Below are 21,756 nucleotides of genomic sequence, written 5' to 3'. Positions count from 1 at the left end.
TGACATCAGGGTGTAGTTGAGGCAGAGCTAATGAGGCTAATGCTACCCCATTACTTTGGCAAGGACATTTACCCAAGTAGCATCTCCACTGCTTTTTTCAACTGCTTTTTTTTTCTTTTTCAAGCATGGATTTGACCTAGGACTATCTTTAGTTTACACACAATTTGTCCACATTTTAAAACACATACACAACCAAACAAGAGTTGGACACAATACAGTACAAACTAACATTAGAAACTGCTAAAGTGTATGATTATTTAACGTGGAACATTCTGGCAGAAAGCTGCCACACGATGAAAAAACCTGGTAATATGAAATTTGTCTGGTGTTGAAGGAGTAACTGGTTGCACTACTTGTAATTCTTTAGGCGATTATTTGTAGTCACTCACATTAACTTAGTATTACATTTACATAGTCAGGGTCTTTTAAAAAATACATTATTTAACAGTAAAAAACGAAAGCCTAAAGAAAGAATAGAATATCACACAAATGCACTGACTGGATGAAGTAAAGGGTAATCAACCCAAACCCCAGTAAGGTCGATGGAGAAGTATTAGGAAAAAATACAGGTTCTCCATTGATCATACACACATACATATATACACATGCACGCACACACACACACACACACACACACACACTATCGCTCAAAATATTCTGAAGCAAAGTTTTTGTGTGGGACAGTCGTCATCCTCCCCCTTGTCTGTGGCAGACAGTAGCTCAAGAACACATGGGAACGGGGTCCAACCTACGACACAAAGTGGCGACGCATAGAGAAACCTGCTGTAGTCAGTATGGACATCCTTGTCAGCCAATGGTGGACAGTGCTGTTGGCCATCCAACCAATGAGAGCCAATGACCTTGGTTGGTGGAGAGGCGGAAGCAGAACAGAGGGAAGGGAAGGGGGGAGCAAACCCATAACCAAAAGGGCCCTTAGGAAACTGTCTTCTTTCCGTTCAGATCTCCATCCTTGGAGATCCGGTCAAGTCGCATGTAGGGCTCGAATGCCGACGACCCGCACCCGTAACCGGTCGGCAGTTCATGATGAGCGCCCCCGAGCAGCGGCATGGAGAAGCACAGTGAGTGTGGTGGGGGAACACCCAGACGGGTTGACGGTGTGGTCCCACCCAGCGACAGCCCAAAGGTTCCACCTACGCCATGTGTGCCATTCCCGGGCGGCGTGCTGCTATTCACCCCTGGTGAGGAGGAGGAGCCTCCAGGACTGGCCATTAGAGAGCCGTTTCCTTGGTGCTGGGAGCCCATCAGGGGGTTGAGGGGCGGTGCAGAGAGGAGTCGCCCCTGCTCGAGGAGGCGCAGGATGTTGCAGGTGGCCAGCGACTCGGATGTGGAGGAGGAGCGCTTGTCAGAATCCTTGGTCGTGTCTTTCTTCTGCTTGGTGCGGCGGTTTTGAAACCACACTTTAACCTGGAGTAAGAAAATAAAAGAGAACAAAATGTAAACGCTGAAAACATGATTTCAACCATGTCATTGTTAAGTTCACCAGCAGGGCTGACATTTGGAGACACTGTAACTCCGGCTTACGTCAACATTAAACCACAAACTGATTGTTTCTCGATGAATATCTCCACACAGCTCGCCGGCTGTTAGGGCCGCAGCCTGTAAAGTGACGTCTGGACATCCTTGGTGTAGCAGGAGTTTTGAATGCGCCGATGCTTTAACGTATCACATGTGGAGGGGCGTCACTCTAAAGGCAGTTCAGACATCGTACATGGACAAACCCACCCATGCCCAAACCTGTACAGAGAAATCATGCACATGAAAACTGCACACTGACCGACATTCTGCACTTCTCCTCATCCCTTTGGGGCTTTGTTTGCATCCCTGTGTGTGTGTGTGTGTTTGCGTGTGTTTTTTTGGGTGTTTCACGTCTTTCCGCCGTGGCAAGACAATCGCCACACATGTCCAGAGCACAAGTTGCTAGTACGGCAGTATAACCTAGTGGTCATTATGTTCTATCCAAAGCCAAGAAGAGACTATATACAGAGACATCCAGTACAAAACTACATGAATGTACATTTAATTCAGACGCAATAGGGACTTACAGTAGTCAGTTCGTACATTTTCAAACCGACTCCAATGGGAATCAAACCCAGAACATTAGGGTTGCTAGAACCACATTCTACTAGCTAAGCAGAGCGGGACCAGATTCAGAGGCTCAGAGGGGGACAATGGATTTAGACTCCAGAACAGTATACACAGAGGGAGCCGGGAATGTCCAGACAGGTCGAATAAAAGCTATGTGATGAACGTTTTTTATGGTGTTGGGGTTAGTTCCATTTCCAATCCAGTCCACTTAGGAAGTACACTAACAACGCTTTTCAATGTGAAACATTTGGAATTGGAATTAGTTTTCATTTCTAATGGACTGGAAATTAAACCGACCCTAACCCTGGATGAAAAAAAAAGTGTTTACGCCTGCCAGTCTGGCATTTAGCCGAGTCCATATGACCTTTTAGGTCACCATCGTCTCAGCAGCTCGATTAGTGTGAGTATAATGAGATTGGGGAGGGATCCTCCCGCGCTGACGCCACACGTCTCAGAGAAAAGACCCCGTTCACAGTCTCTGTATTGTCCTAACCCTCTATGAAATACAGTATGACTGCCTATAGAGAAACATCACAAATCCCACACTGAGGTCAACCATGCATCCCGATTGGGTGAAAAACCCACAACGGATCATCTTCATCCGCCTCTTTGTTGAGGTTAACGGGACGTTACTACGAGGGAAACGACGGAAAGAGAACTAAAGCAAATCTCTCCATTCTAGTACATCTACACTATTGGAAATAAATCCGTCCTAATGGGATCCAGGGTTCAGCGCTGGGGCAGAGATTACAAAAGGGGAAGAGCTTGGCTGGCGTGACCTGCGTTTGCCCTCGTCCTCCCCAACACAGTTTGCTTCAATAGGGCACGGCCGGGGCAGAGCAGAGCAGGGCTGGGTAGAACTGGACCGAACTGTGTCGAACATGGCAGGACTGGGTAGAATAGGGAACGGGTGGGCTGGGCTCCATTCACAATCTAGACAGCCCCTAAGCACTTGCCCTAACCACTTTCCCTCTGGGGAACCCCCATCAAAAGTGGATGCAGTTTTGAAGTGCCAGTCCTATTAACGGACACCGACCCATCCGCCATTGATTTAGCTTTGGGAGATGAGTGAACAACTTTGCAGAGTTGATACTCACAGTTCAACGCAACCTGTAGTCACATGTCAAATGGAATCAGCACGACCACGTGTTCAGCCAGCCTGGAACCTCACTGGTCAGACTCCTCGTCAGGACGTGAAGGATGTGACAATGTAAACGTCATCCAGGGGATGAGGGAGTAGGGTTTAGGGTGAGTTTGGAGTCCAGGGTTGGGTTGGGCACAACACGTAGGATTGCTGAATCTGTCCTGTTTTCAATTTGTGTTGTTAGTTGCCATTTATAGCAGCCACCAGAACCTCACCTCTGAAGTTAACTTACTGCATTCGAGTCAAAAGGCAGTTATTGTGTGCGCTTTTGAGGTCTGACTAGAATAAAAAAATGTTTTCTGTCTGTAAACAAAAAAAAGAAAACGTAACCGTCTACCTTTGTTACCGACATTCGTCCAGTGTGAAGCAGCACAATTTTTTGATGAATACACTCTTGTAAAATACAATCACAATCAATTCCTTGTGGCCGTTTTCTGAAGACCTTTAGATGCCATGCTCCTTGCGTGATGTTCCCTCTCCTCCCTTTGGGCTTCCTCCTCCGATGGGCTTTGAGAGGTTGACGAAGAGAGAGCAATTGAAGAGTAGGAAATTGAGTCTTCAAGTGACAGAGTAATAGGGAAATGATGCAGTTGTAATTCGACAAAACTGTATTGATAAAAGTATAGGTTTAAGTAAAAAAGGAATGGTTAGAATTTACCTGGGACAAACAGATGCAAAGGGTTGTTGTGTTTTCTTTGTGCACACTGAAAACAGTTTGATTCTATTTGACCACTATAGCACCTTCAGGCCTTGCATCTAAATCCACACGCAGTGAAAGCTGACTTGGTCAGAGTCAATGGACCGTGGCTAGTTTCCACTATACACCCCAATTAACAACCAGAAAACCTGACAGGTATGGGTTGTGCAGAGTTAAAATCAGGGTTAGAGATAGTGTGGGCAAAGACAGTGTGGGACAGAGCGAGATAGTCCTGAGCCCACTAAACACCCCAAACACAACAACGCAAACAGAAAAACAAGCAAGGATAGAGTGGTGTTAGGTGGAGCCGCCTGCTTAGGTTAACCCAGGGCAAAGGTCAACTGGGAGTACATGTGTGTGGGGTGAAGTGAAGCGTCTCAGGGGATAGATGTCTCACCATGTCCCTGTTACATCAGCACCTCAACACCAGCAATGCATCCGGACAGATAACTGTTGTCATGAGTACCTCTGTGTCATTATAGATTATGTCTAATGATGACAAAAGACCTACACATCAGAATGTTTTGAAGGAGAATGTGTCGAAAAAAGAAATACAACATTTGTATCACCCTTTATGAAGGACAACTTTGTTTGTTAGTTATATGTCAGCAAACCTCCACATGGTGCTTATGACTGTTTTATGAATGCCTGCTATAAAGCCTTTATAAGTTGTCGTAGTGGCTGAATGGAGGGTACTAGTGAGAAGCTAATTAATCTCTCAAAGAGAAGCTGTACGGGAGGATCGCCTGGCTTCATTAAGCAAAACGGACACCTGCTGACACTCTCCGTGACCCTGAGAGAGGCTCAATAGTCCCCCTGCGACCCTGCCCCGACCCCGCGGATCTTAACCATGTGATAAACATCAGACTGCATGGCCTAGGTGTACAATGACTCGCTTGAAATGACTTCCTGACTCTACGGGCCTTTTCAATAGGGAAATCGTGTGTTATTCATAAAGACGGATGAATGCTTTTTAGAAAGCGCTATATGGAGAGCACTCTGTACTTTGCCTTCATAGCTCTTCACCCTCCAAATACCACACTGTGACACCAGGGTCCTCCAACTGTCTTCATCGAAACTTGGCCCCAGTTCTAATGTCTACTTCCTATGTCCTACCTCGCTCTATTTCAATTACCTGGTCTATCCTGGCACCTACATCTTGATCCTGGCACACCTCTTTCTCCTATCAGTTTTACCTGCTCACTCTCTCCCCCTCCTACAGTGCTCCTCACCCGCCCTCCCTTCCGTTCCTGGAACACATGTCCGAGATAGTTCAGCCAAGGGTCGACCCGGTCTTAGCCATTCACCGGTAGATGTGGCTCTGTAATCCTCCTTACTGCCAAAGCACGGGCCTATTATTAGGCCCTGCTCCACGCTCTACACCCCTTCCTGTCCCCAACCAACGCCACGCCCCCGCCCCCACGCCCCACCCTTCGCCCAGCCCTCCGCCCCTCCCATGGTTGTCCTATAGTTTTATGACGTTGACATTTTAGTAACGTCTGTGTGTGTGTGCATTATGTGCGTCATGTGTCTGTGTGTGTGAATTGCACGGGGGGGGCGTGCGTTCGTGCTTGCGTGTGTGTGAGGGTGCAGAGACTGCAGAATTAGAGGATGCTTGCTAGCTCCCATGCTGGCTCCTTCCCTTCTCCCTACTGTGCGTCAGGACTCCAGGCGGTGAAGCCACGGCGATGCAGTCTGTCAGGCAACGCCCACACACACATTCTGTAACGTTCATCCACAGCTCTCCTACAGCAACGGCGGAGCGGGCTCCCTTAAAACACATCTCAATGGACGGCAGACTCAATAACACGTACTTACGAGCGGGACTTAACATTGTGGCCACCCATCTGCGTGTGTTGTCTAATAAGGGCGGTGTCTGCGTGCGGGCTGTGGGAGGTTGTTTGGACACACAAAGGCAGGGATTTCGCGGTAGTGTTGTAAGGAGTACTCTATCCATTCGAATGTTGCAGGTTTCTGTTCTTGCTAATCCAATGAGATAATGGCATTACAGCATTGCCCCGGCCAATGACAACGAAGGCCTTGAACTCACGCTTGCGCATGTCCAACAACATGTCATGGCTGGGTCCAATAGGTCACTGTTCTCAGGACTTACCGATACCCGTGGTTTGGCACCGTAGAGTATTTGTTTTTATCTTGTCTGTTAATTGAAATAAACATGTCCTGCTGTTTTTCTTGGCAAGGATGCACGAGTTGCTACCTCACTACTGTCTCAATTTATTTAACTTCCTTATAAATTCCCATCCTCGACCCTATTAAATAAATATGATTATTTAGATGTTATAACTCATTGTCAAAGATATGGGAAGCTAATAGGCATCCTCCTGATTTAGCATCTATAGACTGCAGCATTGTAGTCACTCTAAAATAACAGATCCATATACACTGTAGAGTACTTATATTTATTTTTATGTTCTCTGTTAATTGCCAGTAATTTTGAAAATAAACATGTGCTACAGCTTTTCTTGGCCAGGATGCTCCGGGAACATATATTTATAATCTCAATGAGCCTTTTCTGGTTAAATACAAGTTAAATGAAATGCATTTGGCACAACGGATGTCAAACAGAAGGCACTTGCAGACCAAAGATAATAACGTTCTGGAGACTCTGAAGGGTTGTGTCAACGTATCACAGAAGATACTGTTGAGTTAAATGCGTTGTATGGCTGTTGGACACCTGGTGCATGACTATATGAGTCTAGAGGACAGCCTGAAACTCATCCACCACCCTACAGTGGATTCCAAATACACCACCAAAGGCCCTTAAATGAATAGACAAGGTAACAAAATATGAAACCAGTTCATGTCCATGTCTGTCTGTCCTACCATTTCTTCCTACTCTTTCAATCCCCTCAACTGTCTTTTCCCATCTCTCTATCTTTCCCCCTCTCTCTATCCCACATCTGTAGTACTACGTAATGTCCTGGGGCTTCCATGCTCCAGACAACTAGCCAGACAATGTCTGTCTGGTAGTAACTACAAAACAATGCACAGCAAAGGACATTTTCACACACACACACACACACACACACACAAAGAAAAAGACAAAAAGACAAATATATACACACTCTCACACACACAGACTAGTGCTTTATGCAGCCTTAGTGATAGCATGATAACAAATGCAACCAATTAATTGGTTGGTTGTAGTCAGGGGAAGTCTCCACTGCAAAGCAATTACTGAGTGACAACAGAAAAGACTTGAATATGTTCAGATCGATCCAAATTAAATTGCACAAGAGGAACAAAAAAGAACAACATTTGAACACACGTACAGTATATGTCCCAAACTTAATAAAGGAGATCTTGTGGCTGTCAACACCATGCATGACTGTCTTTCATGGTGAATGGCTGAGAGAGATTGACAGTTTCGGTTTTGGAAAATTCCTAACCACCTGTATGTTTGTTTATATACAGTTTAAACAGGCTCACCCTCAGACACAGCACAATGGGTTTCTTTACCAAAAAAACAAAAACAAATTGGATGAGTCGGACAGTTATGTCTTATGTCACTGAGGAATTCTCAGAATAAACAAAAGACAGTGTAGCTTCAGAAAATAAATAACATGTTGATTCAAGATTTTGTGAAAAGTGCTTTAAAAGCTACTATATGTCTAAAAACATGACAACTACTGACTAATAAACATTCAAGGGGGTGGGATTTTTTGCACATATATGCATGTAAATCTGATGCTGTTAATTGTATTAAAAAATAACTTGTTCACAATCATGCCAGGACTTACTACGTACAAGCATTTTCAGATCGACTACTTGGGGGCACTATTGAACCAACCAACTTTGCAAGCTCACATTGCTCACCTCATTAGAGCCTTGATCAACAGATATCATCTTGTGGCCGTTGTGGCGCCCAGGTGTGTCCAAACTGAATTTACTCACTTATGTTACATTGAAATACTGAAAATCCATAATGGCAAAATTAATGGGTCCAAATGGCAAATGTTTCTTGTGGGGACACTGACCTACATTGGGGAGAACAAGTATTTGATACACTGGCGATTTTGCGGGTTTTCCTACTTACAAAGCATGTAGAGGTCTGTAATTTATCATAGGTACACTTCAACTGTGAGAGATAGAATCTAAAACAGAAATCCAGAAAATCACATTGTTTGATTTTCTTATAATTAATTTGCATTTTATTGCATGACATAAGTATTTGATAAAGGACACCTGTCCACACACTCAATCACACAGACTCCAACCTCTCCACAATGGCCAAGACCAGAGAGCTGTGTAAGGACATCAGCGATAAAATTGTAGATCTGCACAAGGCTGGGATGGGCTACAGGACAATAGGCAAGCAGCTTGGCGAGAAGGCAACAACTGTTGGCGCAATTATTAGAAAATTTAAGAAATCCTGCAGCAAGGTCCCCCTGCTCAAGTCAGCGCTTGTCCAGGCCCGTCTGAAGTTTGCCAATGACCATCTGGATGATCCAGAGGAGGAATGGGAGAAGGTCATGTGGTCTGATGAGACAAAAATAGAGCTATTTGGTCTAAACTCCACTCGCCGTGTTTGGAGGAAGAAGAAGGATGAGTTCAACCCCAAGAACACCATCCCAACCGTGAAGCATGGAGGTGGAAACATAATTCTTTGGGGTTGCTTTCCAGCAATGGGGACAGGACGACTGCACCGTATTGAGGGGAGGATGGATGGGGCCATGTATCGCAAGATCTTGGCCAACAACCTCCTTCCCTCAGTAAGAGCATTGAAGATGGGTCGTGGCTGGGTCTTCCAGCATGACAATGACCCGAAACACACAGGCAGGGCAACTAAGGAGTGGCTCCATAAGAAGCATCTCAAGGTCCTGGAGTGGCCTAGCCAGTCCCCAGACCTGAACCCAATAGAAAATCTTTGGAGGGAGCTGAAAGTCCTTATTGCCCAGCGACAGCCCCGAAACCTGAAGGATCTGGAGAAGGTCTGTATGCAAAAATTTTATACAATGTGATTTTCTGGATTTTTGTTTTATATTCCTATGATAAAAATTACAGACTTCTACATGCTTTGTAAGTGGGAAAACCAGCAAAATCGGCAGTGTATCAAATACTTGTTCTCCCCACTGTATCTACCTTTAGATTTTAAGATGTTTTAAATAAATCAGACATAAGTAATCATATTATAATATTAATAGTATAAACAGTATTTCAATGTAACATAAGTGAGTAAATTCAGTTTGGACACATCTGTTGATCCGTCTCACTCAATGTGATTACATTTTGCCACATGCTCAGGGTAATGTATCCAGCTAATACATTATCTATGGTACAATTAAACCACAAAATGGAATCTTCGGACAGGGAAACAGTACTCTGTACTCTGTCATGAGTTCTGATATGTCAGTTAGGGTTGCACAATAAGGTTCTGTTTGTTAAAATTATTTACATTTAAAAAAAGGTAGAGACATTTTATTTCATGACTAAATAAAATATCACCTTATTTCAAATTACATGCTTATTTATAGAGTTGTATTCATACTAAATTCATAGATTGCTTAAGCAATAGTTGAACTGTAGTATATTAAAATGAACTATGTTGAGATAACACTGTATACATACACAGTAAGTGATTTGGCAGCCTTCATTTGGAATTGACCACAACCCTGTTATAACAGACCAATTGCTGGTGGTAAATAATACACGATACATTAAATATGCTAACTTTATTTAGCATCTGGAGATATTGTGGTAATGAAATGTTTCAGTAAATCTTCTGGCCAGCCCACAGACCAGTACAGTACGATGGGTACTGTGGTTCTGGAGAGCTGAACTCCTCCTCCGAGGAAGAAGAAGAATAGAAGATGTCTTTCTCACGCTCAAAAAAAGGGAACGATAAAGGATGTCCCACACACAGAGGAGGAAAGCAGGATCACTCACACACACACAGAGGAGGAAAGCAGGATCACTCACACACACACAGAGGAGGAAAGCAGGATCACTCACACACACACAGAGGAGGAAAGCAGGATCACTCACACACACACAGAGGAGGAAAGCAGGATCACTCACACACACACAGAGGAGGAAAGCAGGATCACTCACACACACACAGAGGAGGAAAGCAGGATTCACTCACACACACAGACAAACAGAAGTAAGTAAATTAGGTGTTAATAGGGATGTGTGTATAGGATTCTGATAAGCTAATGTTCAGAAAGAAACAGTGTTAGGCATCTTTTAAAGCATCCTTGGTCTTCCCTGCTCACAGGCTTTGAGAAAGACTAGGGTCAGATCTACTATCTCAGTCTTTCGACTCACTGCCTTTGGTCCGCAAAGCATAGAAGCATTTCATTACACAGAATTTATCTGTACAGTATTCATTAGTGCAGTTCTACAGAATACATGGTTGGAGGTTGGATACAGGCATTGCAAACCTGTGTGCCACATTATGTTCAAACACGCAGGCTCACACAAAACAAGCAAATAACACTTAGTACTTACTGAACTTCACTTCAGTCACAAATTTGTAAAACATCAGCCCAATTAATTGTACATGCCACTTTGAAAGATCCAAAGATATCCAAACATTAGTTCACAGCTAATAGACACAGCCAGTTATTTTTTCCACCAAATATCCACAGAACGTTATGTGGTTGTGTTAGTTTTGTCATTTAGCCCTCTAACATTTGTCCCAGCCCAGGATTAAAGCAGTTTTAAGCAGCCCCTTCCAACATTAGCACCATGGCTTTCCCATGGATGGGCTTCACACAACTATTGAGTGATTCAATACAATGTGTAAGTGAAATAAGTGAGGTGAGGTTGACCTCTCTGGTAATGACCCCACATCATTGTGGGTAGGTCCAGGTGGGCTGGGGATTGGGTTGACAGACAAAGTCCTGGGCTGCTATAGGCATAGACTGCCATTGGCTGAAATCCAAACCGTTTTTAAATATGAATGTAAGTCTCGTCAAAGTAACATAGAAATCACATAGACTCAGAACCTTTATGTCCATATTGTTGAGAGCCTGTGAGGTGACAGGTGAATGCCTTGAAGATATTTAGACAAGATTAAAAAGATAAGTGAATGAGAGTTCAAGTAATTTATAAAAAATGTTTGTTTACGTCTAGGTCATCAACTCAATAAATAAAAGTTTGGTAATCAAGCTAAGGACTTTGCTTTGCTGGGCATCCACTATACATTATCTTGAATCTACACATTGTGAAATGTATCTTATCTACAGCCATGTTCAAATAAAAAGATACCAGAATGGAAGGTGTTAACATTTCACAGTGTTCAAGGCCATTATTAGACACTATCTGGTATGTCTCTGAAATGGCATATTATCCCCCAAGAAAATAGAGTCTACTTTGTTTTTAAACCAGAGACCTATGGAGTATGATCCCTTTATTACTAATTCTGGCACATTCTTAGACCATTGTGTGTTTTAAGCAAGATTTAAATGTAGCTTACACGGTTGATTGACACACAGTGTAAGATTGATATACATCGGATTGAATAACGTTTTAGATACATTTTGAGTACATCAATTACTTTTAAACTTTATTCACAGTCCCAAGAAAACCTCCATAGCATGTCAAGGGTGCATGGCTTCCGTCCGCGTTACGTGGGAACGGGGGCCACCTGCTGGGGTCTGGGGACAGGCCAAGGGTTTCCTGATTAAGGAAGGTTTTTAATGTATAGCTTATTCACCTTATCGCAAATAGTTTGCTTGCAAAGCTTTTCCGCACAACTGGTCTGGAAACCAACTGTGTTTTATTGAGGTTACCGAAAACCTAAAACAATAAGTTGTTTTACAGGAGGGATTTTAAAACTCTGGTTTACACTGTGATAACAGTAGCATTAGCCGTTCCTTGTTCGGACTATCAGTATCACGCCAACAAACCACAAAATACGTGCGCTACATTATATGGTCCCTGATATGTTGTCTAAAACAAGTGTTATATACATATATATATGTGTGTGTGTGTGTGTGTGTGTGTGTGTGTGTGTGTGTGTGTGTGTGTATTTCCACTGTGTATTGAATGGAATTTCATATTCACTAACACTAGCGCTTGGCTTATCGAACTTCTGAACAATAGGCAAAAAACTTTTACTGACTGATCACATTTTATGAGCAATACAAAGTTAGGCAATGCGTTCGTTGACTACGTTGTCTCCCATTGATATCTGACTTTTACTTATTAAACGTAGTCTATAGGCAAAATAATGTTGTCTTGGTTTAATTAGCCACAATGTTTTTGCATAAGTTCCCCTATTTGATTCGTGCCGATTCACAAAATGTAGTCTATCACTGTCTAAGTTGAACTTCATGTTACACCACTTAAATATGTTTGTGTAAATTATCCCAGCTTGTAGGCAATATGCTATGGGCTACTTATTGGAAGCTGGTAGCGATAATATATGGTCAATGAGAGAATTCCATTGATTCGATTTAATTAGGATATTATGCTGTTTTAACGAAATAATTATGTAAAAAGCATTTGCTTAATTAAAAAATCTACTTCATATGATCTGTTTTTTGTCGAAAGTAGAGAAGTGAAGTATAATTTCATATAAACATTATATTCAACTACAACTCCATTGTAGTCTTTGGGAGAACTTGTTGTAATGACTAAGTGACATGTTACCATAAAGGTAAACCTTATTATCTACAAAAAAGCATTTGAGGCTGCAAAGAGTCTACAAAATCAAGTATGTTGTAAAAATATAGCTATATTGAATAATGTAACGAACTTGACTTCGACCGGAAATATTTGAAGCAGATATAGGGCATCATGGATTAACACGCGTCAGGTCTCAAAAAGGCAACTCAGATATGATATTTCCCCTAATGTGCAGCTCACTTATCACCCCCTTCTTATCAACTGAACATGCAAATTACATCGGGTTTCTGATCTTCAAAGTAAAATGTTGCATTTAGTCACTGTATTTACTATACATTTTAATAAAAGCGTTAGCATTACCAGGTTCCTACATTTCACAACAGCGATCTCTCGCTCAACTGAAAAGCAATCATTTCTGAAATGCGAATGCTTTTAAAAAAACAGATATGCAGGTTTATCTACGTGTACCTTAAAATCATATAGTAGCCTACGGCAACCACTGAAAATTGTTAAATGCAAAGTTTATTTTTTGTATTGTATGTTGTTTTACATGTCTACTTTACAGTAGTAAAGTTTTTTTTTATGTCAAGTTTTCTCTTTTTTTGGGTGAAACCTATGAGGTATATTTGCTGCTTTGGATAAACTTCATGAATGATCTTCATAAACGTCACTGAAACAGGAATCCAACGTTTTTAATCGCCAACAGTCCATTTTTTGGATGGGAGATATTCTTTTTCAAAAATATTTCGTTGCTAAGTCCGATGCGAGTTTTGTACTGTGACAGTTAGGCCTACATCGTGTAAATTATAAAAACCGATCAATTAAAAAATTATTGTCTGATAAGTTACAAATCATGGAATAATCTTCAATAAAATTCTGTAATTCGATCAATATCCTGGAAATTGTATTTAATAGCCGTTTTTAACTTATATTACAGATATTAATAATGGATTTAGCCAATAACCCAAACATATTCTACCCGTTAAGAAGGTTAGAACAAGGCCCCTCCCACCAACAGGTAGCCTGCTGCCCAGAAAAACATTGCATGCTAGGTTCAAAATAAACAATATTTTGAAGTGTATTGTGAATTCAGATCTGTGTCGGTGGTCTGCGTCCCCAAACAATTAGCTAGCTTTCTTTGTTTCAGCTCCTCTCCCTCACTGCCATTGATCGGTAGTGGTGTATCAATACACTAGAGAATTGTACATTTGATCAGCTGTCTAACTGTAGGCTATATAGGTAGCCTCTATAGGATATAATTGGTCTGTGCTGTGGCTAAAGCTTAGGCCTATTTGTGGATGATGTGTGAATTCGTCGCTTTACGCGGCGCTTCTGGCCCATGTTTAAAAGGCTACTTGGCGAAGAAAGGTGATTCTGGGTCTGATTTTAGCTCCGATCAATGGTCATAAATGGAGAAAAGTGTAGTTGAACTATTTACTACAACGTCTTGGACGCCGCCCTTTGGACCATATGCCTGGCCTGTAGCGTATTTAACATTTTATTCACACCAACCATTTGACGCTAATCAACTCCGTCACTGCCTCGTTTTCAAGAATGGATGTACGCTACACACTGGATGAGGTCTAGCCTAATACTAATGCGGAAATGAAAACTCAACATGTAAACATCTGAAACATGTAGGGTTTCTTAATCATAGGCTACTTATGTTGCCATTTCCTGCTTGTCATTTTCTATTCCTTCTCACCAGGTTGTGACTTTATGCATTATTTAGGCTATTCGTGGTGAGCAAAAGCTGTATTATCTCTCAACACCTTATTACCGAAAAATAAGTTTGTTTCATACAAACCAGGGGTGTCTTTTTGTAAACTCAACATTGTATACATATAGGTATACATGTATTATCAATATCCACATTATACCCAAACACTTGTAAAGTTGAGAGCGGAGATTATGATGTGTGTCTACACACAGGTGACGTCAGGTGATGGGACGTCCAGTACTTGAATATGGATTATTGGATAGAAACCACGAATTCAGCCACTACATTACGATTATTGGAGTTTCCGGGAATTGTTATGCCTTAGATGAAATGTCATGCCTGCAGATGACACATCTCCAAGTATAACAAATTCAACTAGATGGGAGCTTCTACAACTGCAGCCTAAATGATATAATCTAATAAGATAGCCTACCTTAATAAAAATAAAGCAAAAAACAAAACTGAATCCAAACGAACTATTCACGGAAATAAAACAATATATGTAAATATTTAATGACTATATACTGTTTCCAGGCATTCGGTGATGTGTTGTACCTAACCTCCGCAACCCGGAGTGCTTGGATATAACATAGCCGGGAAATAATGACAATATTACACAAACCCCGACATGCCTTATTGGTATTATACAACGTTGACAAATGCAGTTTTAACTGTAAAACGTATTTCATGTCACAAGGGTGACATACGGGCTTTTGTAGGCTATCATGTCTGTCAGCCAATCAGCAACATAATTGCAACTAAATAACGTCTAGGATATATATTATTGGCACAATGTGATATATCCATCCATATCGACAATTTATTGACAATGTGATATAGGCAAGCAATCTACTTACGTATCTCTTGTACTTTGTCAAAGGAAGTCTTTCTTACCTGTGTTTCGGACAGGTTCAGCTGCCTCGCCAGCTCAGTGCGCTCGCGACCGACTACATACTGGCAGCGCTGGAACTCCAGCTCAAGCCGATAGAGCTGCTCTGCAGTGAATGAGGTCCGCGTGCGTTTTGGCCTGTCGAGGTCCAGACCCTTTGGCAACACGATCTCCCGGATAGTTCCCTTAGCGTCTATGGATGGTAAGCCAGACATAGTGTGAAATGCCCCACAGTTAAATAATAATAATAATAATATTAGTCTAAGCTAAAGCAACGTTACAGTTGTATAGTAGCATACTCACTTGATTTCTTTGGACAGACTAGGAAATATCCTATTTTATGGCATATGCATACATGCGCTGTATTAGGTAGCATATTAAAATAATGTATTCCCTATACTATTTTTCATATAATATATACATAATTTATATATATGATTTAAATTAATAATATTGTCACTGTCTGCACGACTAGGCTACATGTTTGTAGAATATGGCCTCACTCTCAGAGATCAATTTAAATTAAACCTCTGAATTTGGCGTGTTTCAAATATTCCCTGGAGAATGCTATGTTGCTATATAGCAAGTCAATGTTTGGTTTAACACAAACGTAGACATCTCGCTATGAGCCAGATAACAGTTAACCAACGCAAAATAAATGAATACATGTATAATGCATTGCCACGTTGTCTTGACAAGTTTAAAGTTGTTAGTAGTCAAAAAATATATATATTTCAGAAAATCTGAGAAATATCTGTTTAACAAATGTCACCTCATAAGAAGATACAATGGTCTCAAGCATGTAAGCCCCAATGCTCCAATACATGCAACCTGTCCTAAACCAATGACATCTGGTCTTCAATACGTATGAGACAGCAAATACTGAACAGGACTAAAGCTAGCAGGATAAAGGACACCAGCAACACCCACCATACTGACCATTTATTACAGTTCTCTTGCTGATGAAGATTAAACTAAAATGCGTTTTCTAATATGTCTAGGATCATCGTTAGTGCACACAACAATCAAATAAGTACTGCACCGCTCATTAAGGTTATAAATATATCTTTCTATCAATATTATTGTATCAATTAAGGCAATACATCAATATATATTTTCCTTTCCATACCTCGGATATTACCTAGTGGACATGGGGATATTCTTAAAACAATGAATTGCTCAACAAAAATGGTAAATGTTTAACAAAGAAGGACATGTATTAAATGAAAACAGTGTATGTTCATTGTCCAGCAAGTGCTTTATAGACAAAGCGCGTGGAATTCAAAATATATTTTCTATATATATATAATATATATATATATATATATATATATATATATATATATATATATATATATATATGTATATATAATATGTGCGTGTGAATATAAATATATATATACATAAATATATATATACCAAATATACGTAAACATGCATACACACCCGTCAACAGAAATATTTGTCGCATGTAAACAGAAATATTTGTCGCATATGAAAAAATAAATCTAAATACGATTGAACATTTGAGATAGAGGACAGTGGTGGTAAATTCAGCAATAGAGTTAGTTTCTAGAAAGACATACACAAAATAAATAATGTGATCAAATGTTGGGTAATTGCTTTATGAAGTCTGGAAAGGAACAAAGTATAGTGATAAATCAGATTTCAAAAAGCTGAAGGAAGTTTTTATAAGTAACAATATAAGGTCCTAAATCTGGCATGAAAGTGCATTCTTGTAGCTTTGTGGGCATAAAGGGGTTGTGTTTATGTAAACTGAGCGCAATGTTTGAAGATAATTTTTTGAAAACTTTTGTTTTCAAAAAAATGTGATGAAATCTTATTATCCGATACACAATATCCTGAAACAAAGATGTATTTGTTTAAAATAATATTACATCTTCCCTTTGACATTATAATGCTAAATATAAAAGTCTCAACCTACCCCAATCTAACCCACACATATTTTTTTTAATCCTTTTGAACGAATTTCAAGTATTTTTCAAGCACTCGTTATGCCTATAACAGATGCATACAAGTGCTGAATTAATCTGGAAAAAAACATCTAAGCCTGATGCCTTCCACAAAATGTCCGGGTTCAATTTCTGTGGTATAACGTTGTCTAAAAATAGGCCTATATTCTTTAGCATAATGTCTAGTGATAGACAGCTGATGATTTAATACATAACCACCCTACTATTTTTAATTTCCTTGTTATGCTTCTCGATCGAACCTTCGACTCCATCCAGTAACTAGCACATTTCATGTCGTGGTGGACAAACCACGGGGACTCCATTGGTGTTGGCTGCATTTAGAAAATCTATGCTGTCCTGCCTCGGCTATGCAAGCCTCGGGTTAGCAAGATGTACAGAGACTCCTTCCAACATGGTGAATATTTTATGAATATTTATTTTGAGCCAGAACCACTCATTCACAAACGTTAAATACGGTATGCACTCGCATTCAGACGTTTAGGGTAGGATAGACTGGCTGACCTTTCGCTGACCCACGGTTCTCACGAGGTATCCAGTGCATTCAATCGTCAGCTTTAAAAACAAATAGTGACACCGGGGATTGCGGCTTTAGTTCGGTGTCCGGAGCATCTCTGCCAAAACCTCTCAGCTGGTCTTCACCAAATAAATCAAGTTCCGTAAGCCGACTAGGCCATTCGCTGCTACAATTACAAGTCTTTCTGTACACATTCTGTCCCCTCCGGCACCGCTTCAAGGTCCGGGCCAACGCAATAAACCAAATGAAGTATAACTTAACAATAATTTGTTGTGTATGATTATCGATGTTCGACTGATAGTTCAACATACACATTTGTTATAAATCAAACGTGAACACATGTCGGTTGTTTAACAGTATTTTGTTAGAAGCCTAATCTTGCTCCTGTAGGTTCAGAGTTTTGTTATTAACCAAAATATCAGGTCTTGGAAAACCAGGTATAGGGCATGGATAGTTTAAAAAAGAATGATCAAAATACTACGACAATAATATGCGTAGGTCTATACAAATTAAAATGTAAGAAAATGAATGAATATAAAATGATTAGCTATCTACTATTCATTTAGAAACGTTTTATAATTTACATATTCTGTCATTGATCTCCCTATACAAATATATATGTAATTCTTTGTAAAAAAAGAATTACATATGGGGGGGGGGGGGGGGCATTGGCTAAGTTCCGAGCCCTGGCTAAACAGCAGTGGAAACCTGTAATTCATTGGGTAACATTAAATTAATTGAATTCTACATCAAAGTCACATAGCTTACCAGTAAAATAGCCTATTAGCGAATTTATATTATTTCTGACAAACCTTTGTAAAGCTTGTTTTACATAGTGTTTTTGATTTAAATAGGATTATATATTACTGAAGTTCAAAATGGAAATGTACCATGAAAAACGAACATTTTCTTTTAAGTTTTTAATAAAATATTTGTTTCAAAGAGGGATGGCCGTGTGTTTATTTTAAGCATGATCTGGAGATCTCACCTTTCTAACTACGTTGACCAGTCATAACAAACTACAACTATTTACCACCATGACCTCATACAATTCCAAGATATTTTGACATTGTCAAATAAACTATGGCGATATCAGTTATTTGACTAATGCATAGTCAGCACTATTTGCACAATAATATATTAGAACATTGAAAATAATTGTTTATATTTTTTTCACAGTCAACACTTCTTTAAATAAGCTTGTAGGCCTTTTTAAATAAGCTTGTAGAACTATACATTATTTTCTCATTCTTAAAATAATTATGAAATGAGTAGAGCTCCAGTAGAGCTGGACGTAAACATTAGAATAGGCTAAGAAAGGTGGGGTTCCCTTTATTTTAAACAAAGAGGGCGTGGACGACTTGTAGCCTATTATTTCATTTTAGTAACAATATGATTATTTTTATTAAAACAAAAGTAACAATATGGCCAGAAATAAACACACACATACACACACTTATATATAAAGACGTGGTTTGTGTTTTTTAAGTAAGGTTTGTTAATAATGACGGAATCCTTTGTTGACTCTTATATGACAAAGCAACTGCTGCGGATTTAAATGTGATCATTACACAAAATACATTTTCTTAATATGCATGATTTTCAATAAAATGTTGTTACCATATACACCTTGTTACAAATTTATATCGGGAGGCGTTTTCAAAACTGTTATATATATATTCAATTGCTTAGTATATTAAACATGTGTGCATTATTAGACATCTATATGTTATGTATCGGTACAATATACCATTAAATGAAAATATAGCTATATATGACGTATATATGTCATAAATAATGACAGAAATGTATGAACGTATCTATGCCTTTAATAGTTCACTGCATATTTGTTCATTTGTAAGTGTAAAATGTATGTAGTAGTAGTAGAAGTATAGTTTTAGTTCCAAAAGCCAGTTTTTAGCAGATACAACTAAGTTAATAGACTGTATAATTGCAATAACTGCGAATGCATCCTTAAAACACGCTAATATTAAGTAAATGTAATCTTAATAATTACAGGCACCTGATTTTTTGCTCTTAACTTTCCTATACAATTTCATTCTCTTTGATATTCATTCTCCTAGATTTTCGTTTTTCGCAACAACAACGAAATAACAAAAAACTTAACAAACCTCGAACTAATATCCTCCGGCAGTAGTCTGGATCCACTCCTAAAAGTTTATCATGTCCATCTTCACTGGAGGAGGTCGGAGTAGACGCCGAGGTTCCCGGGGTATCAGTAGTGCTCTGCACCGGCGACCTGCTCTCAAGTTCGGTATGGCATTTGTCCATCCGGTCACCGCTAAGAGAGTTGGATACTCGGTGGTGGTTGTTGCGATTCTCCGCGATCCCATCGCCCATATTCGTGGCTTGATCAAACATTGATTCAAATCTCGGTGTGTAGATCTCCTGTATTGTTCACCTCCTTATTGGGTTATTTGTACTCTTTGCACTTTTTACTCCTTTCCAATAGTTCTCTTTAGCTGTGGTGGGGGAGACCATGCCCCCAGAGCAGATCCAGTTACAAACCCGAACCGACCATGCGGACCTGCGATGGAACCGAGCTTCCCTGCAAATGTCTCGGCATGTTTCAGCACTACCATGCGGTCCGAATGAGATAGTGGTGGTAAATAGAGGTGAGAAGGGGGCCCTGTGGAAAAGCCTATAGGGTTCCTCCACATCTATAGGACCGCGCTAAACCCCAGAAGCATGTTGTACGTACAGTAAGTGTAGCCTACAAGGGGTGACAAGATCTATGACCAAAGAAACTGGGAGGTGCTACACCCACGTATAAAAACATAGGAAGACGAAAGTAACTAGCAGAACAGTAATCTATCGGTCACTGAAGCTAGCTTACAGCAGTCAGTTCCCTCTGCATTTCAAGAAAGAAAACTTTTTCTCCTCCAACCACGCACCCCAGAGCCATGTCTAGGCCAGATTTAACCACGTTTAACCTGCTGATTCCGGTACCGTCTTGTCACGGTTTTTGGATTGTTGGAGGTCTGCACGGGGTCTTCATCAAGAGCGCAATAATATCTGTGTTCTGGAGGGTGCTTTCAAAATTATGAAATGGTTACATAAGATGAGGCAAACGGATCAAATATGGATTGGAGCCACTGTTTATGTTATGTATGATAGTTTCAATTACCTTGGCAGCTGTATTGCTTTGTCTTGACCGTATGACAGTCGTACAGAAAATATTGTGGTGGTGGGGTGCCCTTTTAAGTGTCTGTCACTTGCAACGTAATATCCGGTTAGCTCAAGCTACTCTTTGATTGGTGAATAGACTCAGATCAGTCAATCCCGGTCAATCCTTGAGACGTATTGGACAGCCAAAAACATCCGAAGAATTTCAACAAAGTAATGACAGTGTACACTCCATTGATCCCGAACTATATTGTAGGTGAATTTAAATAACTTGTAGGAGAATATATTTAAAATATATATAATTGGACATTTAACTACACTGGAAGCCTGGACGAGTGCATGAGCTCAGCAAACCACGATATTTTGCCATGATTTTGAGCGGAAAAATATGAAATTCCCTTCTAAAAGTATGGGCATCCCGATAGACTGTAGAGAGGGTGCTTAGATTTTGGGAACGTTTAGGCTAGGTTGACTCACGTAGACCAATTCTGATCACTTATAACTAATTGGTGTTTTAACAATCAGATTGGTAAAAAAAAACAATTATCCCAAATCCATATGAGCTGCCTGCATAAAAGCAGCGCATAGAACTTTCTGCATTCCAGTTATAAGGCTTAATCAAATGCTGCGGCAATTCGAACTCAAAATAACTGCTCCACAGAATAGCACAGAAGGCACCCTAAAACGCATGATGCCTTATGTGATGCCATCAATCAGTGTTGTAATTACAAATTAATGTTGTTATAACAGTCAGTGAAACTCTGCTGTAGTGAAACCATGTTTAATGGTGAAGTTTGGCTTACTGCATGGGATATGGTCAAACGTAAGGGTACTTCATTTCGAGAAGTTTTGGGTTACGGTTTCGCAAAGGCAAAAAAACTAAAATCAAGTGGCTAGAATCGGCTTTTAGTTTATTCAAGTTTTTGGAAACACATGAACTTCCCTAAATG

General features: G+C 40.2%; 1 protein-coding gene across 1 annotated transcript; it reads right to left on the bottom strand.

Annotated features, from left to right (window-relative positions):
• Positions 1 to 422: 422 nt before the first annotated feature.
• On the bottom strand, positions 423 to 20,830 carry vax2 (ventral anterior homeobox 2). Its single transcript, XM_010905579.3, has 3 exons — positions 19,792 to 20,830; positions 15,157 to 15,344; positions 423 to 1,425 (listed from the first exon to the last, which is right to left on the bottom strand). The coding sequence occupies exons 1-3, from the start codon at positions 20,039 to 20,041 to the stop codon at positions 934 to 936; spliced, it is 930 nt and encodes a 309-aa protein (XP_010903881.1). The 5' UTR covers positions 20,042 to 20,830; the 3' UTR covers positions 423 to 933.
• Between the last annotated feature and the right edge of the window lie 926 nt (positions 20,831 to 21,756).

Source organism: Esox lucius, chromosome 24, assembly GCF_011004845.1.
Source record: "Esox lucius isolate fEsoLuc1 chromosome 24, fEsoLuc1.pri, whole genome shotgun sequence".
In the NCBI taxonomy this organism is placed as follows: Eukaryota; Metazoa; Chordata; class Actinopteri; order Esociformes; family Esocidae; genus Esox; species Esox lucius.
This window is presented reverse-complemented; position numbering and strand designations above follow the sequence as displayed.

What these genes read in the sequence shown, in the direction of transcription:
- vax2 (XM_010905579.3), bottom strand. Translation starts at nt 20,041, where the DNA reads ATGTTTGATCAAGCCACGAATATGGGCGATGGGATCGCGGAGAATCGC. An exon ending in CCGGAGGATATTAGTTCGAG is followed by an intron (nt 15,345 to 19,791) that starts GTTTGTTAAGTT and finishes TACCATCCATAG; the next exon opens with ACGCTAAGGGAACTATCCGG. An exon ending in TGAACCTGTCCGAAACACAG is followed by an intron (nt 1,426 to 15,156) that starts GTAAGAAAGACT and finishes TTCTTACTCCAG; the next exon opens with GTTAAAGTGTGGTTTCAAAA.